The following is a 17,593-nucleotide window of genomic DNA, read 5'->3' as shown; positions in this document are numbered from 1 at the left end:
TAAGCGCTTTACAATCCAGTACCTACAGTGAAACAAGAAAGCATATAAAAAGTAGTAGAAACATAAAAACAGAATCATTAATATTATAAAAAAAAAACACAATGCATAAAACTCACAAAGTAACTATCAGTACTACAACTGTTACACTCCAGCACTCACACTAATACCCACACACAGACATACACATGATTAAACGGCTGAGATGACAGCAATTTTCACTTAAAATACATACATGTAAAAAGGAACATCATTGTAATCTGCATGCCACAGATTTTGTAAAAATTGTAAAATAAAATTTTGGACAGAAAAGGTAAAAGTTCTGCTGTCAAAGTCCATGATTCGCATGCATAATTTTTTTTATACGAGGATGGAGCTTACAAGTTGTTTGCATAAATTTTAAGAGTGGTGTTCCTGTCTCTACAAATTGGTTTAAGCTTTTTAGTGTGGTGGACTTATAATCCCAAGATGGGCCCCAATTTGGACAATTGTAATTTCTGAGATGGCTAGCATGCCCTACAAGAATATGGTAGTACCCAAGTGCTTACACACATGCAACGATGACTTCATACAGACAGTGGTCTACATAGATGTGCGTGATCATGATGGCAATGTTGATGATGGTGACAATGATGAAGATGTCACAGTGATAATGACAGTGATGATGATGATGATGACAGCAAATGAAGAGATGTGTGGCGGTGCTGTTGCAGGTCCCGTTCCCCAACCCGTTCCAGAGCGTGGAGGCACTGCTGACGGTGTGCCTGATGAGCGACAGCCAGCTGCTGACCTCCGCCGACAAACACAACTACATCCACAGCCTGCAGTCCTGGGCCATGCACTTCGCAGTCACTGCACAGCAACGTACCAAGACAGAGACCCTCTTCGCCTCCGCACAGAAGGACTTGGGTCTGTGAGGGTGGTGCTGTGTGGGTGGTGCTGTGTGGGGGGGCAGGAGGCACACTGGAGAGGTGGAGATGGGAGGAGGGTAGGCTGGTGTCAAGCTGTGAACCCTGTTCATCACTGCAGGAAAAGGACATTGGTCTTCAAGGAAGATGTCTATTGGAAAGAGAGGCATCAGGGCTGGAGAGGCTTTGGGTTGTGTTACCGGGGAAGGAGGGCAGATGGACCGGTGTGGTGGTGATTTGAGTAACCAGCATATTTTTCAGTCCTGAATTATTAGGGTTTTTTGGTGGTTGTTTTTTTTTTCCTTATGATGACAAAGAGAATGTTGCCCGAAGACTTCTTTTGTGATGATGCTTGTGCTTGAAATATGGAGGATGGTTATTGTTAAGTATCTCTCCCAGTTGAAATGAACATGGCCTGTGTTTGTTGATGAGGAGGATAAAAGGTGGTTTTTGCATGGGGGAAAAAGTATGTGTACACAGAAATTTTTGGAAAGTAGATACTTGTACACAGTTTCGTCTGTGGTGATTTGCTCAAGATACAGACGTTGATTAGACTGTTCAAGAAAATGGTTAAAAAAAAAGATGTTTGGACATTGCAATTCATAGTTTGCTGTTTGGTGGTTTTTGCATTATTGTTGTTTGTTTTACAAAAGTCTCTGGAGGGCAAAACTGATTGGGTTTAGCAAATTGCAGGCCTTGTTGAACAGCCGTTATGACTCACTGTGAATTTCAGTTACATTAGTGTTTTTGTTTTGTTTCACTCGGATTCAGGGAAGGTGTTGGGTCATTTGCAGTTGTTCAGATCAATGTTACATGCCTGTGTATCTAACTTGATTCCAAAAAGACAAAGGCATTGGTTAGCCATAAAGACAATGGCAATGACCACACAAAATGTGTCGTCTACCTGCTTTCCATCCCTTAGCAAATAACACCTGCTGATCAGATGCAGAAAAACTGTTGTTTAACTTCTAAGGAAGTCATTGTTATGTTGTCTTGGAAAAAATACCCAACTTCTAAGAAGTTATGTTTCTGTTTTGGGGAAAACTTTTTCAGATAACCATCTTCATTGTTCATGTTTTCTGAATGGCACAATAGTTTGCATTGGTGAAAGAACCCAACAAGCTGTTGAGTCATTTCACATTGCATTGTTGTACAAAATCTGTGTTCTCTGGTGACGAGTCAATCACAATTTGTTGAAGTTTAGGTTTAGACTTTCTGTTTCATACTTCTTTGAAAAATCATGTTGCCCCATAAAAATGGTAAAGTGCTCAGGTACTAGGCTGTTGAAGCTGGAGATAGAAAACAAAATCATGGTTAATGATATTGATTGCTACTCTCTGGGAACTTCGTCTTCTGTGGCCTTGACCGATTCCCATTTTGGAGACAATCCACACACACACACACACACCCATCAGTTCCTCCCCCCACCCCCTGCCATCACTTTCTTTGACCTCCTGTGTATATTTTGGTCACATTGTGTTATACAATGATAAACTCACAAAATTCATTAAGAAAAAGATTCAGTTTTCAAACACAGCACTTTATGCTAAAAACATTTACTAAAATTTTAAGAATCTTACAGTTCATGTTCAAAATGAGGAGTTGTGCACAATGTGGAATGCTGATTCAACTTTCAGTGCCACATGTAACGCTTCTTTGTTGTGAGATAAAGCACATCAGATGAAAGTAACAGGTCCCACAAAGATCCTCTAACTGGTCTGCATAATTCAAATTTCCATAGACGATGTAGTTTTAAATGATGTTAAAATATATCAGCAGGTGTCATATTAGTTAGTATCACTTGGTAAAAAGTTGGGGTTTTTGTAGTTTTTTTTTAATGAAATGATACTGTCCAGTGATAGGATTTAAGTTTTCTTTATTGAAATGGCAATCCTTTCCTTGACAGAATACTTTGGTGGGTTTCTTAAACTGAAAGTTGACAGAAAGTATTTTCAAATTGCTTCATGCTCTGCTAAGTTATTGAAAATTGAACATAGAACTTTAAGCTTGGTTCTCATTCTACACATTAATTTTGTGTATTTTCATCATGTCAGTAAATTTTTTTAAACACATGAAACGGTCAGAAGTCATATTTGGGAAGGGAAAAAAGCAGGTTCTTTTATCCTATATCCTATCAGTCCAAAAAAAAAAAAAACCAACTTTTTTGCAATTTTTTTTCCCTCTTTGCTTTGCATCATGAAGAGTTGAAGAAGCTTTTTCTTTCTTTTTTTTTTTTTTTTTTTTTTTTGCTTGCTGCGGTACAAGATGAATTTAAGGCAAGAAGCTATTTAGTTGATTGACAGGTTGAGGTGTTGCTTTGCACTTTTCTCTCTTTATGTCATGTTCTTCTGTTTGGAGAAAGTGACCCCATTGTGTGTTTGGATCAAACGTATGACTGTGTTTACTTTTAATAGTTTTTTTGTTTTTTTTAATTTTCTGTTGTTGCAATGCATCAGTGAAGTAGTGTGTGTCTAATTTGTTTTTCTTGATCTTTTGACCCAGGGTTGTTATTGACAGACGTTTTAAATAACTCAGTTTAACCATTTGTGATTTGGAATGATCACTCATTACATTTGTTTTCAATACAGTTGCTATTCCTTAAGAAAGAAATTAATGAAAACTTTGATATTTAGTTTGAAGGCATACTTCATTCCTGGACTTTTTTTTAGTGTAACAGACTGCTGTTCTCAATTTGCACACAGATCTGTACGATTTTCTGTGGAACATTCCATATTCCTCTCTTATAACAGGTTTGATTAAACCTTTTGGCCAGTGATTCTAATCTATTCAAGCTTCAAAACATGTTTCTTCTGAAACATCAGGAAAGGTTTTGAAAAATTGTTTTTGCAAAATAATTTAAGATTGAATTACAAAAAAGCACACACTACACACCATGAAAAGGAACCAATTCTAATATGTCATACAAGGATACAGAATTTCTTTTTTTCACAAATTATTTTCAACAAATCTGGTAGTTGTTTGTTGTTATTTTTGCACACACAAAAAATGAAAGCTGTCAGACTAAATATCTAACATCAGGAAAAGGATTAGCAAATAACAGGACACACAAGATTAATTTGAAATTGTATTTTTATGTTGATAACTTGCAATATTCTGGGATTGGTGATGTAAGCTGAATGGTCAAGTCTCGTTGCAAATAATTTTTCTGCCTGTCAATTGTTGTTCTCTGTAAAATGTGTTTAGTTTGTCATTTACAACACTCTAGTTAGAGCTCTATTTTTTTGTGATAAATTTCAGAAAGTTCTGAATGCTGCAGTTCACTTTTTCTTAGGGCTTTCAGGAAAATCCACACTAAACCTCTGTCAGTTAAACTCTATCGGTTTCCTGTTGCTCAAAGAATTGATTACATTTCTTGCATGTGTTTCAATACCTTTTTTTTTCTGTTACATCCCGTCAGTACTTGTTCAGCCCATTTCCATCCCATTCATTGCCATCATCTGCTGATTCAGATATTCTCTGTATCATTAAAAGAAATTACAAGGACAGCATGTCTTTTCATATCTTGGTCCTGTTACCTGGAATAAACTTCTGGACCAAATTCGCCAGGCTGAAGCAAAATTACAGTTCATATCTGGCCTCAAAACACATCTGTACATATGGATGTCTAGGCGTTGGCTTGTGTAGTGGTTCTTTCTTCAATGTCTTTTCACTACTGATGTTAGGCGTATGGTGTGGTGTTAGTGTGTGTGTGCTTTGTCATTGACACATTTGTCTTGTTCAGAAGTCTTGATTACAGTGCCCTATGGCATTAATTTTTGTAACTATTCCTGACCCACCCCCTTCAATTGATGTTGTTCGTACTCTGGGCCCCTGTGCCAAGAAGGTAGTGTGCATTATAAATGCCCATCATTACTTTCGTCATTATTTTTATTAACACTCTCCATTGTGGAAGTCGGGTTGTTGATTCCAGTCTTGTTTGCAAATTGTAGGAAAAGTGAAGGTTAGACAGATGTAGTGGGTTGGGTTGAGGTGAACGTGTGGGACTGGTGACCCAGCAGACAGACTAGGGCAGACCCACTCTCTGCATTCCTCCATTTCTTTTTTTCTGGTTTTTTTTGTTAGTGGTGTCTTTTTTGGTCCCTGTTCTGGTTCTGCATTGTGGCCCAATCTTGTGGTGTGCGTTTTAGTTCAAAACATTTCCTACCCCTCCCCCCCGCCCCCACAATATGGCTCTGTGAAGTATAACATTACTTCCCTTTGTGTCAGGATTGTTCTTCCTGAGCCTCAGCTCAATGTTGTACTTTGTGTTTGATGTTGTATTTTATCGGCTCCAGAGGCCAGGGTTTGCTTTTTGAATGGTTCTGCCTGTTTGTGCCAATGACTAGATAAAAACTGAACTGTGCAGTGGGCTGTGTGCAGGGGATCTTGTCTGTTAGTGGAGGTCAGTGATCTGTGGTGGTCTGTAGTGGTCACAACGTCATAGTAATGTGCAAACGTGATAAAACAATGCAATGTGAAGATTTTCGCATAGTGATCAGTACTGGTCAGCAGTGGCAAGAAATGGTCAGAAATGGCCAGCAGTAGTCAATAGTGGTCAGCTAAATATCAAACCCTACCACAATGTCCCAATAATGCCTAAGTGTCATGATACAATTTGAACTGATAGTGTACAACAGTGGTCAAACACCTGTTATGACATAATAATGGACAGATGTAACAAAATAACGCAGTCTGAACACTTTTGGGTTGTGGTCAGCTGTGTTCCTAGACCAGGGAGAACATAGACCTGGCTGAAAGAAAATTTTGGGGAACACAGACCTGGGGAAACATAGAGCTGTCTCCATGCAGTGCAGTGGAGTTTTCAGTGAGCCACCCACATGCTAGCTGCTGGAAAGAAAAAAGGCCAGATGCCCAGTAGCCATCCACCCAGGCCACAGTGGTATTGATGTGCACAGTATTGTATTATTGTGTACAGTATTACACTACTTTTCAGCCACTACACAATTCTCTGTGGGCCTTTTGGTCTGTTCTCACATAGCTCCAGCCGTTTAGGTTTTTTTCCCCCAAGGTTTGGCCTGTCAGTGTTTTTCCCCTCCAAACTTCATCAGTGTTTATTTTTCCTTGGTTTAACCTGTTAGTGTTGATATTTCCTAGATTTGACGTATGGTGTGGTGTTAGTGTGTGTGTGCTTTGTTTTCCTCAGTTTGACCTATCGGTAATTGTTCCTGTTTTCACCAGTCACAGTGGTGTTTATATTTCTTTAGCAAGGGACAACTTTTGCATTTATGCATTCAGTATTTGTTGCATGGGAAACCCATGGTATGTTGAATAAACCTGACCAAAAAGACTGGCATCCAGACCACCACTTAGCATATCCCTTCCTGGACGGGCACGTAATTCACAACACTGAAAAAGCTACAAATGGTCTCTTGGTCAGTATTGTAAGCAACAGGACTCAGTACATGATTGGTACAAACTGCCTGTGCAGCCCTTGACTTGACAAAATGGAGCCGCTAGGATGATTGTTAAAAATTGTCTGTGCAGCCATAGACGTCACAAAATGGGTCAGCTGTGATGCAGTGTCTCTGACCACTTGTGCAGGACTTAATTGAGAAAAAGAAAATATGTTAGTCATGTAGTTGTTTTTCAATTAACATAACCCAACGCATTTGTCATGCCTCGAGTGCATGCTTATATATTTGTGTACCTATCAGAGTGGATTTCTTTTTACATAATTTTGCCAGAGGACAACACTCTCGTTGCTAGGGGTTCTTTTTCAGTGCACCAAGTTCGTGTTGCACACAGGATCTCGGTTTATCATCTATTCAAAATGACTTGACGCTCAGTTTAATTCTCCAGTCAAACTTGGGAGAAAGGGCAAGAGCGGGATTTGAACCTACACCCTCTGCATTGGCAGCTGAACGTCTTAACCATTCTGCCACCAGTCCCAGACTCAGTGAATACAAGTTCATTGCTCCAATGGCTTTAAAGGCTTTGGGACCTTTAACCTTTTAAAATATTTCCAAGACAGCCATTTCACAAAAAGCCTTATTTTGACTGGAGTGGAGTTACACTTTCATTTAGTTTTGGGTCAGTAATTGTTATGTTACAGCTTGCCCTCAGAGGTCACATAAGCAGCAGCTGAGACAGAATTGTGCTCAACTTAGGTGGGTACTAGCTGTCCATTCTGCAGTTTTCTTGCCCAGTGTATGGCCCTTTTGTATCTATTTTTTGTAGCTTTGAAGGTTGTTTTTTTTATCTTTTGAAACATTTTCTTGTAATCAGAGGATGATAAATTATGCAGAAGGGCTGACATTGTCTTGAAGTTTAATGGTAAAAATATTGAACTGTTTTTTTCTTTTCCTCCTTATTGACAATTTTGAGTCTAACACTGTTGAATTTTTCATTTTATCAGGCAGTCTTGATGTGGCCCTGTGTGGTTGGCTGGTCTGTAAGCGTCAGTGTTGTCTTCAACATACGTGCTGGTGCCTTTGTGTGTGTGTGATTTCTGTGTAAGTTTACCAGTGTGTCTTCTGTTAATTCTGCATGGCAGTACATGTCTGTCACATTCCATGTTAAATGCTTGCCTGAATTTCACAATGTGTAGGGGTTGGGGATTTTTTTTCCTCATGGAACTTTCTCTCTTGACATTGGAAGTAGCTTTTTTTGTTTGCTTTTCTTTTATATTAATGTGATGTCATGTGCTGTTGATAGTTGTAATGACATACAATTCACTGAGATGAGGGAGGTGGCAATAGTTGCAGAATTTACTGACGCTTGTTCCACTTTTGAAAACTGGTACAGTCACAGAAAAGTGTAGTTATCCAGTGGGATTTCTTTCAGTGCAAGATGCCACAAAAAAGATTTCAATACCAGCATGATGGTATTACTTTCAATATGACTTAATGTGCTTAGAAAAAGATTTCAATACCAATCTAGTGTGACTGCTTTCAACATAAGATACATCAAGAAAAATACCAGTACTAAGATGTGCTTGTGTTAGAACCAAATAAAATTTGTTGTTTTTTTAAAGCACATTTCTCTCTCCTGTGGAAGAATATGATTAGATAAACCATGACATGGGCAGATTGACAGAAATTTTGCAACCAGTTGATGGGAATGCAATTTTTTTTTTTTACCGAAGCTGTAAGCACCAAACAGTAATCATTCCCCTTGTTGCAAAAGATAGAACTTGTCATGTGCTTCTTTAGAGTTCTGTTTTTCCAGGTTCTGTATGATCAATACTAACAAATTTTTCACCCGGTGTCATCAGCTGTGCTTTAAGTAACAAAAATACAAAATGTGCTATTGCTGCCATTATATAGAAGAAAAAAAAGACTGTCATACTTTAACATTAAGTATGAAACACCATCCTCGATTCTTCACACTACTGGTGCAAATTATGATACGCAATGATAGCATGTGGTGTGTGGATTTGGTTTCTCTCATATCAGCTGAATGCTGTACTTGGCATTTGTATCTGAGAGGGAGCTCTGTTTCTTTTATGGGTGGGTGGCTTGAGGTTTTGTTTTTGCATTTGTCCCGAAGCTGCAAGTGAAGATTAGAATATCCAGGATATAACAGTATAATGAATAAATCTTATCGCAAAAAAAAGAGAATGTCATTAAATGATATAAGCTGATCTTTGCACCTCATGCCAATAGATAGGTTTGGTTTTTGGGCTCTGTCTTTCTATTCCATACCCTACACAAAGTGAATTTGAATTCTCTGCCTCTGGATTTTTTGTTTAAGTTTGGAGGAAAGTGGTAACACTTACATATAACTGTTCATCATCAACTGTTGATCATTCTGTGTCTGTTTCTACAATCAGTTTACTGTACACCATTGTATGTACATGTGTTTTGCTTTCATGTTGTTTAAAACAGTGCTTTAGGAACTGCAGAAAATTCAGTTGTGCAGCCTGCCTCATTGACGTGACCTGGCGAAGTGCTGCCTCTGTATATGAATCTTCTCTCATCTCCTCAGAGGTCATGTGGATATTTGTGCTACAGTCCCCGACTCCCATCTTGCCTTCCACTGCTTGCTGTTGTGTTGGCTGAAAGACTTCACCCTGATGAGAATCAATCCCCCCCCTTCCCAGTTTCCCTCTCCCAACACTTTTTTTCCCTTCATTTCTACCCCGACTTTTCATAAATACGTTTTCCTGTATCATGTTGTATGTTCAAAAGAGATGGGTGATTTAGCAGCAGTTTCAGTTTTAATCAACAACAATAACAATAATAATAATAATGCAGACAGATACTCACACCTCCCAGACGGAGCATATGGCATTTCTAACAAAACCTTCACATACATTTGGTGAATGCTGTGCTGGTCAAATCCTCTCCCTCCCACCCCACTTTGAACGTTCCATGCTCCTTGACTCTTCTCTCTGCCCACCTCAGTGTGCAAGGTTCCTTGCAGGTTACAGAAAACGGTATGTACTTGTTCAGCCAAATACATTTGTATTATGAAGGTGTTGTTCGTGTACGTCCAAAATAAACTGTTGTCTTATTCATCTTTGAAGTTGGATGAAAAGAAAAAAAAAAGTTTAAAATGATTAAATGTGAAGTCTGTTGTTTGATGTTTCAACTATACGTTGGGTTAAGTGTGTTCAGCCAACTTGAGCCATGTCTTGTGAATGGGGGTACCACTAACCACTCAATGTTTCTAAGCAAATAAAACAATCTCTTTAGCATACAATGAAGACTATGGTTCAAAGAAGAAAAACAAAAGCAGTTAATGACCATTTAAAAACATGTCATCATTCATCATATTGCACATGATAAAAAATAAACCAAGATTTAAGAAAATAACAAAAATAATAATAATAAATATATAGAATATACTTTGCTCTTAGTTCATTCCATCTAACAAGGAAAGAAAAGATAAAACAGAAATTGAACAAAACTTCTCTTCCTTGGCAACCACAGGGTTGTCTGAAAATGCAGGTTTGCTTCATCCAGGCTCCACTTCGCCCAGCAAGCAATGTCTCCCTCCCTCTCTCAATCTTTCCAGATATACACCTGCAGTTTAGTAACCTGCATTGCTCATTAAAATCGGCGACTCCATCCAGCCTGAAATTTGTAACACCAACAAAATAAAATCATTTCACTGATATATAACAAAAATATTGTTCTCTCACATCACAGTATACACAGTGCAAGACCTCCACTAGTGCATAAAACACTCGTCTTCTTCCAAAAAAGAACACAGATAGATAAACACAGTGTTTCACTACACCTCTAACCTAAAGGGATGCACAGCACATTAGAACGTAAAAAAAACACCAAGTAGTCCTAACCTTAATATTCTCTGCCTCACAGAATATGTTTTCTCCTTCCTTCCTTCCTTCCTCCTTTTCTGTCACACACATACACACACACACATGAGTGTGCAGACACAAGCAAACTGATCAACTAACATCATTGGCTGATGATACCATGTGGTGTAGAACCACTTCTGATCTGCCTGCATGCATGCTTGAAGTTAAGTTTGGCAAAAAGCTCTGCAGGTCAAGTTGTTCAGGTCTTGGTTGGGTGAAGGTTGCCCTGTTGGAGAGGACATAGTCCTGGATGTCTGTGGGAACTCCGGCTGTTAGCAGTGGGGTGAAATCCTAGTCGGTGTTTCATTGCATACATATTCACAGTGGTTCTTGAATTGGAAAGGTTCACTCCACATAGTGGGGCAGAACTCTGAACTTGACACAGAACTGCCAGCCATGTGACTGTTTACCAGCCAACAAGGCTGCATTTTTTTTTTTTGCCTTTAACCAGACATCATCTGTGTGCTTTATCTACCTAATATCAAACAAAAAATCAGCATGCTGAATACACAGACAATATTCAAACCACAGACCAACCAAAAACCAAACAGCAGCAAATCGTCTTTCATTACCCTCCCTTCTGTCTCAATATTTAATTACACTGACAGACAAGTATTTAAAAAAAAAAATACCACACTGAATTAATCAACAATACTGGTTCCCTTACCCCACACCCACCCTCCATATTGGCTCCAGTTTCAATATAGTGACACTCTCGCTTCTCAGAATCACAGCTGAAACTACTACTGAAGAACTAAATATCAGCCCACTAGTATATGAAATAACACTTGGAAAGGAAAATTAGGTATACGTACAGTCACCTTCATGCACATAAACCTGGAAAATGCCTCTGACATTGACCATTTCATCATTTCTTCATTAGAGGATTTTTTTTTTTAAACATAAAAAAACCGCCTGAACATATATTTAGATATGCGTAATACATACAGCAATAAACAAAAGATGACTGCTATGTCTATAAAACTGACAAATGGATAAAGTTTGTAAAACAAATTATTAAAAACAACAACTGTGGGTGGTGAAGTAACTTTGATAAGTGTCAGTGTTTCTGACTTGAGAACCTATAGTCAGAATAACTGACACTTCTTTTCAAATCGATTCTTTATCTTCAAACCACAGGGTTTTTTTACATACTTTTTTTCCGTTTATACATAATACAGTAAATTATCCATTATAACTGGCATACAAAAGCAAACATTGCCAACATGCAACTCGCACTAAAAAAAAAGAAAAAGAAAACATGCTTTTCATGAAGACTACCACAGTTTACAAGTCTGAACACAATAAGAATAACTCAATTTCTTGTGAAGTACAAATGAACAAGAAATGAATGAAAGTGTTGGCTGTCATCTGACTAGCCCACTAACTAAACTTGAAAGAGGTTATGAACGCACTAAACAGAGTGCAAATTTTGAACCAGCATTTACAGTCTGATAGGAAAGTGAAACCTTTTTCTTTTTTTTCCATGTAATGATGTCGATGATGTACAAGTTTAACAATGAAAGTAAAAAGTACGCTTTTTTCTTAATTTGGAAACCTGTCAACGTGTAGATGGCCTCTCTCTCTCTAAAACTATCAATGCAAAGAAACTGACGTATCATTTTTTATCCCCAAAAAAAAAAAAAAAAAAGTTTTTAATGGCAAAAGACCCCATAGACTTTCATGTCCACCGAGTCTAGGGCTGAGCTTAGGAAGGTGGGGCTCAGTCCTCTCCTTCCACCCTTGTAACATTCCCACACCAACGACAGGTACCCATTCACATCTTTGATAAGTGGGTTGGTGTGGTTCAATGAAGTAATTAAGGCAAAGGGGAAAAAGATCTCACACACAGATGAAAGGTCTCCTACACTAAGAGACAGGCAACTACACCCCATGTATAAAAAATCAATAAATAAATAAAAAAAAAAAACTTATCTTCCTCTCATAGTAACTCATGGCCACTGGAAATGTCATGAAACTTACTGTCATCAAACAGCTGTTGACCTCAATAATGGGCAAAAACATCGACACTGTGCACTTAGTTTTAAACACACACACACACATTCCCTTTCTTACTCTTACAAGATTTACCTGTGTTGGCTGACATGGAATTCTATCCTCTTTCTCTCTCATGCAAAACTGCTTTATACATCCATCCTGCTAGGAACGGCTGAGGGGAGATGTACTGAGGCTCCCTGCAGCAAAAATTGCACGCCAAGCCATTGGACACCTGCAGGTCAGAGAAAGAGTGAACAGCAAAAGATGAACTGGAGGCAAACAGTGAAGAGAGACCTCAGACGTCAACAGACGATGGGTTGACACCAGCAAACTGTGGAGACAGACCTCGAATGTCAACAGACGATGGGGTGACACCAACAAACAGTGAAGAGAGACCTCAAATGTCAACAGACGATGGGGTGACATCAGCAAACAGTGGAGAGAGACCTCAGACGTCAACAGACAATGGGGTGACACCAGCAAACAGTGAAGAGAGACCTCAGACGTCAACAGACAGTGGGGTGACACCAGCAAACAGTGAAGAGAGACCTCAGACATCAACAGACGATGGGGTGACACCAGCAAACAGTGAAGAGAGACCTCAAATGTCAACAGACAATGGGGTGACACCAGCGTGAAGAGAGACCTCAAATGTCAACAGACAATGGGGTGACACTAGCAAACAGTAAAGAGAGACCTCAGGCGTCAACAGACGATGGGGTGACACCAGCAAACAGTGAAGAGAGACCTCAAATGTCAACAGACGATGGGGTGACACCAGCAAACAGTGAAGAGAGACCTCAGACATCAACAGACGATGGGTTGACACCAGCAAACAGTGAAGAGAGACCTCAAATGTCAAAAGACGATGGGGTGACACCAGCAAACAGTGGAGAGAGACCTCAGACATCAACAGACGATGGAGTCATACCAGCTAACAGTGGAGAGAGACCTCAGATGTCAACAGACAATGGGATGACACTAGAAAACTGGCTGAGGACCGTGAACAATGGAGCACCCTCAAACGTCCATGGTGTGCTAGTACAGTGAAGTATCTTCACAATCTAATATCAAATACAACCTTTCAATCAGCCAGTTAATTAAGAATGCCTGAGCACAGTAGTATATCACAAAGAACAGAACAAATGATCATGGTATAGTATGTGCAATTAAATAGTGTTTTCATGGACAAACTAATCAAACATTTCAGACAGAAGGTAGCTCAAAGTGGTGAAATATTCAATTTTCCTTGCAGGGAGTTGGGGTTCCACAAGTGATCTTTGCCGGTCCAAGTCTGCTCAGCACTGAGAATCATCCGTCAACTTAGGAACTTTCTTACTGCTTAGCAAAACTGGTGCTGCTAAGTTTGCCAGTACAACCCAACCCAGTCGTGGTTTCTTATAAATAAAAGAACGCTGCCTAAACCAAAACAACTTAACAGAACAGACCCCACACAGTACACACACCCAACTTACACACCTCACACCGCCCTTCAAAACACACCCAGCCACACACACTGACACAGCCACACACACACACACACACACACACACACACATAAAAACACCAATAAATACAGATTCCAGTCAGCACCAGAAAACAAACAAAAAAAAAGCCAACAAAAAAAACTCCAGGCTAGACATTGACGGGGGAGGACATGCGCGGGGGTGAAGGCTGCAGGGTGGCGCGGGCGTGCTTGTTGGCCAGCTCTTTCTGCAGCTCCTCCACACGCCGCTGAAGCTGGGCCTTCAGCACCAACAGCTCTCGGTTCCGCAGGTGGATGGGCTCCTGGTGACATACACCTTCATGTGTTGTATTGTGGTATACTTCTTGTGGTGTTGTGTATTGTAAACCTTGCTGTTTTGTAGTATACTGTGTCGTATTGTTTTGTATTGTAAACCTTGCTATTTTGTAGTATACTGTGTCGTATTGTTTTGTATTGTAAACCTTGCTATTTTGTAATATACTGTGTCGTATTGTTTTGTATTGTAAACCTTGATATTTTGTAGTATACTGTGTCGTATTGTTTTGTATTGTAAACCTTGATATTTTGTAGTATACTGTGTCGTATTGTTTTGTATTGTAAACCTTGATATTTTGTAGTATACTGTGTCGTATTGTTTTGTATTGTAAACCTTGATATTTTGTAGTATACTGTATCATAGTGTTTTGTAAACTTTAATATACTGTGTTGTGATATACTGTACTGTATTGTTTTGTTTTGTATTGTAAACCTTGATGTATCCTTGTATACTGTATTGTATGATTGTATACTGTACCATATCGTTTTGCATTCCAATATGCACTGTAGTATACTGTATCGTATTGTTTTGTATTATAAACCTTGATGTATTGTAGTACATTGTATCGTTTTGTATTGTAAACCTTGATGTATTGTACTGTAGTATACTGTATCATTTTGTTTTGTATTGTAAACCTTGATGTATTGTAGTGTAGTATACTGTATCATTTTGTTTTGTATTGTAAACCTTGATGTACTGTAGTATACTGTATCATTTTGTTTTGTATTGTAAACCTTGATGTACTGTAGTATACTGTATCATTTTGTTTTGTATTGTAAACCTTGATGTATTGTACTGTAGTATACTGTATCATTTTGTTTTGTATTGTAAACCTTGATGTATTGTAGTATACTGTACTGCTTTGTATCATATTGTATTGTATTGTAAGCTTTGATGTATTGTAGTATATTGTATCCTTTTGTTTTGTATTGTAAACCTTGATGTATGTACTGTATCATATTGTTTTGTATTGTAAACTTTGATGTATTGTAGTATATTGTTTTTTTATTATTTTGTACTGTAGACCTTAATGTATTGTATTTTGTTTTGTACTGCGCTGTATCATACTGTATTGTTTTGTACTATACTGTTCTTCGCTGTACTGCACCGTAATGTACTGTACTGCATCATCCTACTCTCTGTCAACAAGATTTCTCTGTGTGAAATTCGGACTGCCCTCCACAGGTAGAACACATCACTACAGTGTTGTGCCACTGTTGTTGTTTTTCTACTTGCCTGCAAGTGCATTTGGATTTGTTTTCCAATCATGGTGGATTTTTCTACACATTTTTGCCAGGGGCAACCATTTTCTTGCCATGGGTTCTTTTGCGTGTACTAAGAACACGCTACACGTGGAACCTAAGTTTATCATCTCATCTAAACGACTAATGTCCAGACGACCATTCATATAATCTTGTGGAGGGGATTCAATCCCTTGTGCTCAGACTGTCTCACCTCTGAGGCAGATACATTACCACTAAACCATCACTCTACTTGTAAAATGTATGCTGTCTGTACATTTTACAACTTTAGTAAATCTGGTCACTGCAGCACCCAAACTGAATGAATGATGATTTGCAACTATCAGGTATATCATAAACAAAATTTTGTTATCCAAAATATTTTTAAATATTTCTCTACATTATGCCACATCTGAATAAAATAATTCTGTAATTCCTGACATCCACACAGACACATATACATCGTACTACATTTGAATCAAACTGTTAAAGGAAAACAACAACAACAAAAGGGTAACATACCCATAACCTTTCATGCAGCTCAAAACACACACACACACACATGCACATACACAAAACGAGCACACATCCACATCACAAACACATGTGCACACACACGCACACACCAACACCAACACATCAAACCTACACACTCACATCAAGACACTCACACTCCTCCCCCTCAACCCACACGCACACCACACAAGTACCCACTCACACGTACACATACACAAACACCGCCCGACCCCCCATACCCATACACACAACACAACCCCACCCCCTCACACTCCCCACCCCCACAGACCTGCGGCCTCATGCGAGGGTTCCAGCGACAGTAGTAAGCAGTCCACAGCTGGATGCGCCTGAGGGAGGCCACAGGGAACAGGACGTGGGCGTGGACATAGGCTGCGTACAGCGGGTTGGTGAACTCCTCCTGCTGGCAGTTGATGAAGGACCACAGAGACTGGGTCCTCTCCTTCACCTTCTGCACAGCAACAACAGTCGTCGTTGTTATCATCATTATACATCATCGTCATCATCATGCATCATCATCATCATACATTATCATCATCATCATCATTATTGATCTCTCCAGCTGACAGATGAAGGACCATGGCAACTGGGTCCCCTCCTTCACCTTCTGCACATCATCATCATCATGTCATCATCATCATCATCATTATACACTATCATCATACATCGTCATCATCATTATTGATCTCTCCAGCTGACAGTTGATGAATGACCACAGTGACTGGGTCCTCTCCTTCACCTTCTGCACAGCAACAACGGTCGTCGTTGTCATCATCATTATACATCATCGTCATCATCATGCATCATCATCATACATTATCATCATCATCATCATCATTATTGATCTCTCCAGCTGACAGATGAAGGACCAAGGCGACTGGGTCCCCTCCTTCACCTTCTGCACATCATCATCATCATCATGTCGTCATTGTCATCATCATCATCACCATTGTACACTATCATCATACATCATCATCATCATTATTGATCTCTCCAGCTGACAGTTGATGAATGACCACAGTGACTGGGTCCTCTCCTTCACCTTTCACATATCACCGTCATCATCATCAGATATCACTGTCATCGTCATTGGAACTCCTCCACCTGACAGTTGATGCACAAACTACAATGACTGGGTCCACTAATTCACCTTCTGTACATCATCATTGTCATCATCATCGTTATCAGTCATCATTCTTGGTGAACTCTCCAGGTGACAGTTGAACAACCACAGACACTGGGTCCTCTCCTTCACCTTCTGTACATCATCATCGTCGTCACCATTTTCATCATCACCATTATATCGATACAGTCATCATCATCAACATCATCATCATCACTGAACTCTCCCGCTGACAACTGATGAACGATCACAGCAACTGGGTCCTCTCCTTCACCTGCACAGCATCAGTCACTGTCATCATTATTGTCATCGTCATCATCATTACTGTACTCCACCATCAGACAGTTGAACAATGACCACAGTGACTGGGTCCTCTCCTTTACTTTCTACACATCATTGTCGTCATCATCATCATCATCACCATATATCATCAGTCATCGTCACTGGTGAATTCCTCTAGCTGAAAGTTGATGAACGAATACAGTGACTGGGTCGGGTCCTCTCCTACACCTGCACATCATCATTATCATCGTCATCATCATCATACATCATTATCATCATCATCATCATCATCATCATCACCATGCGTCACGTTCTGACAGCGTGCACTCAGCACATGTGAAAGAACCCACAGCAACAAAAAGGCTTGTCTCTGGTAAAACACTGTAGAAAAATTCCACTTAGATGGTAAAATAGATACATTT

The 17,593-nt window shown here is 39.4% G+C and overlaps 2 protein-coding genes across 3 annotated transcripts in view; one reads left to right on the top strand and one right to left on the bottom strand.

Moving 5' to 3' along the window:
• The window catches only part of LOC143284045 (gem-associated protein 5-like), a 159,725-nt gene extending 156,716 nt beyond the window's left edge, over nt 1-3,009 (top strand). The window contains exon 28 of the mRNA XM_076590650.1: nt 711-3,009. Coding sequence (XP_076446765.1) covers nt 711-914 — 204 coding nt within the window. The 3' untranslated portion in view covers nt 915-3,009. The remainder of the gene's footprint in view (nt 1-710) is intronic.
• A 155-nt stretch (nt 3,010-3,164) lies between these two features.
• Nucleotides 3,165-17,593, bottom strand: part of LOC143284046 (phosphatidylinositol-3,5-bisphosphate 3-phosphatase MTMR2-like) — a 44,208-nt gene continuing 29,779 nt past the window's right edge. Inside the window, exons 15-17 of one of the 2 annotated variants that reach the window (XR_013055480.1) lie at nt 16,038-16,217; nt 12,836-13,977; nt 3,165-12,789 (exon numbers count right to left, since the gene is read on the bottom strand). Coding sequence is in view for 1 of the 2 variants with exons in the window: in XM_076590651.1 (XP_076446766.1) it covers nt 13,825-13,977; nt 16,038-16,217 (333 nt within the window). In the remaining variant the exon portion in view is untranslated. Of the gene's footprint in view, nt 13,978-16,037; nt 16,218-17,593 lie in introns of both variants that reach the window. The other variant, XM_076590651.1, reaches the window with a different exon arrangement.

The sequence above is a fragment of the Babylonia areolata genome, chromosome 7 (genome assembly GCF_041734735.1).
Source record: "Babylonia areolata isolate BAREFJ2019XMU chromosome 7, ASM4173473v1, whole genome shotgun sequence".
Lineage (NCBI taxonomy): Eukaryota > Metazoa > Mollusca > Gastropoda > Neogastropoda > Buccinidae > Babylonia > Babylonia areolata.
Note: the sequence above shows the minus strand (reverse complement) of the source record. Positions and strands in the feature narration are given on the sequence as shown.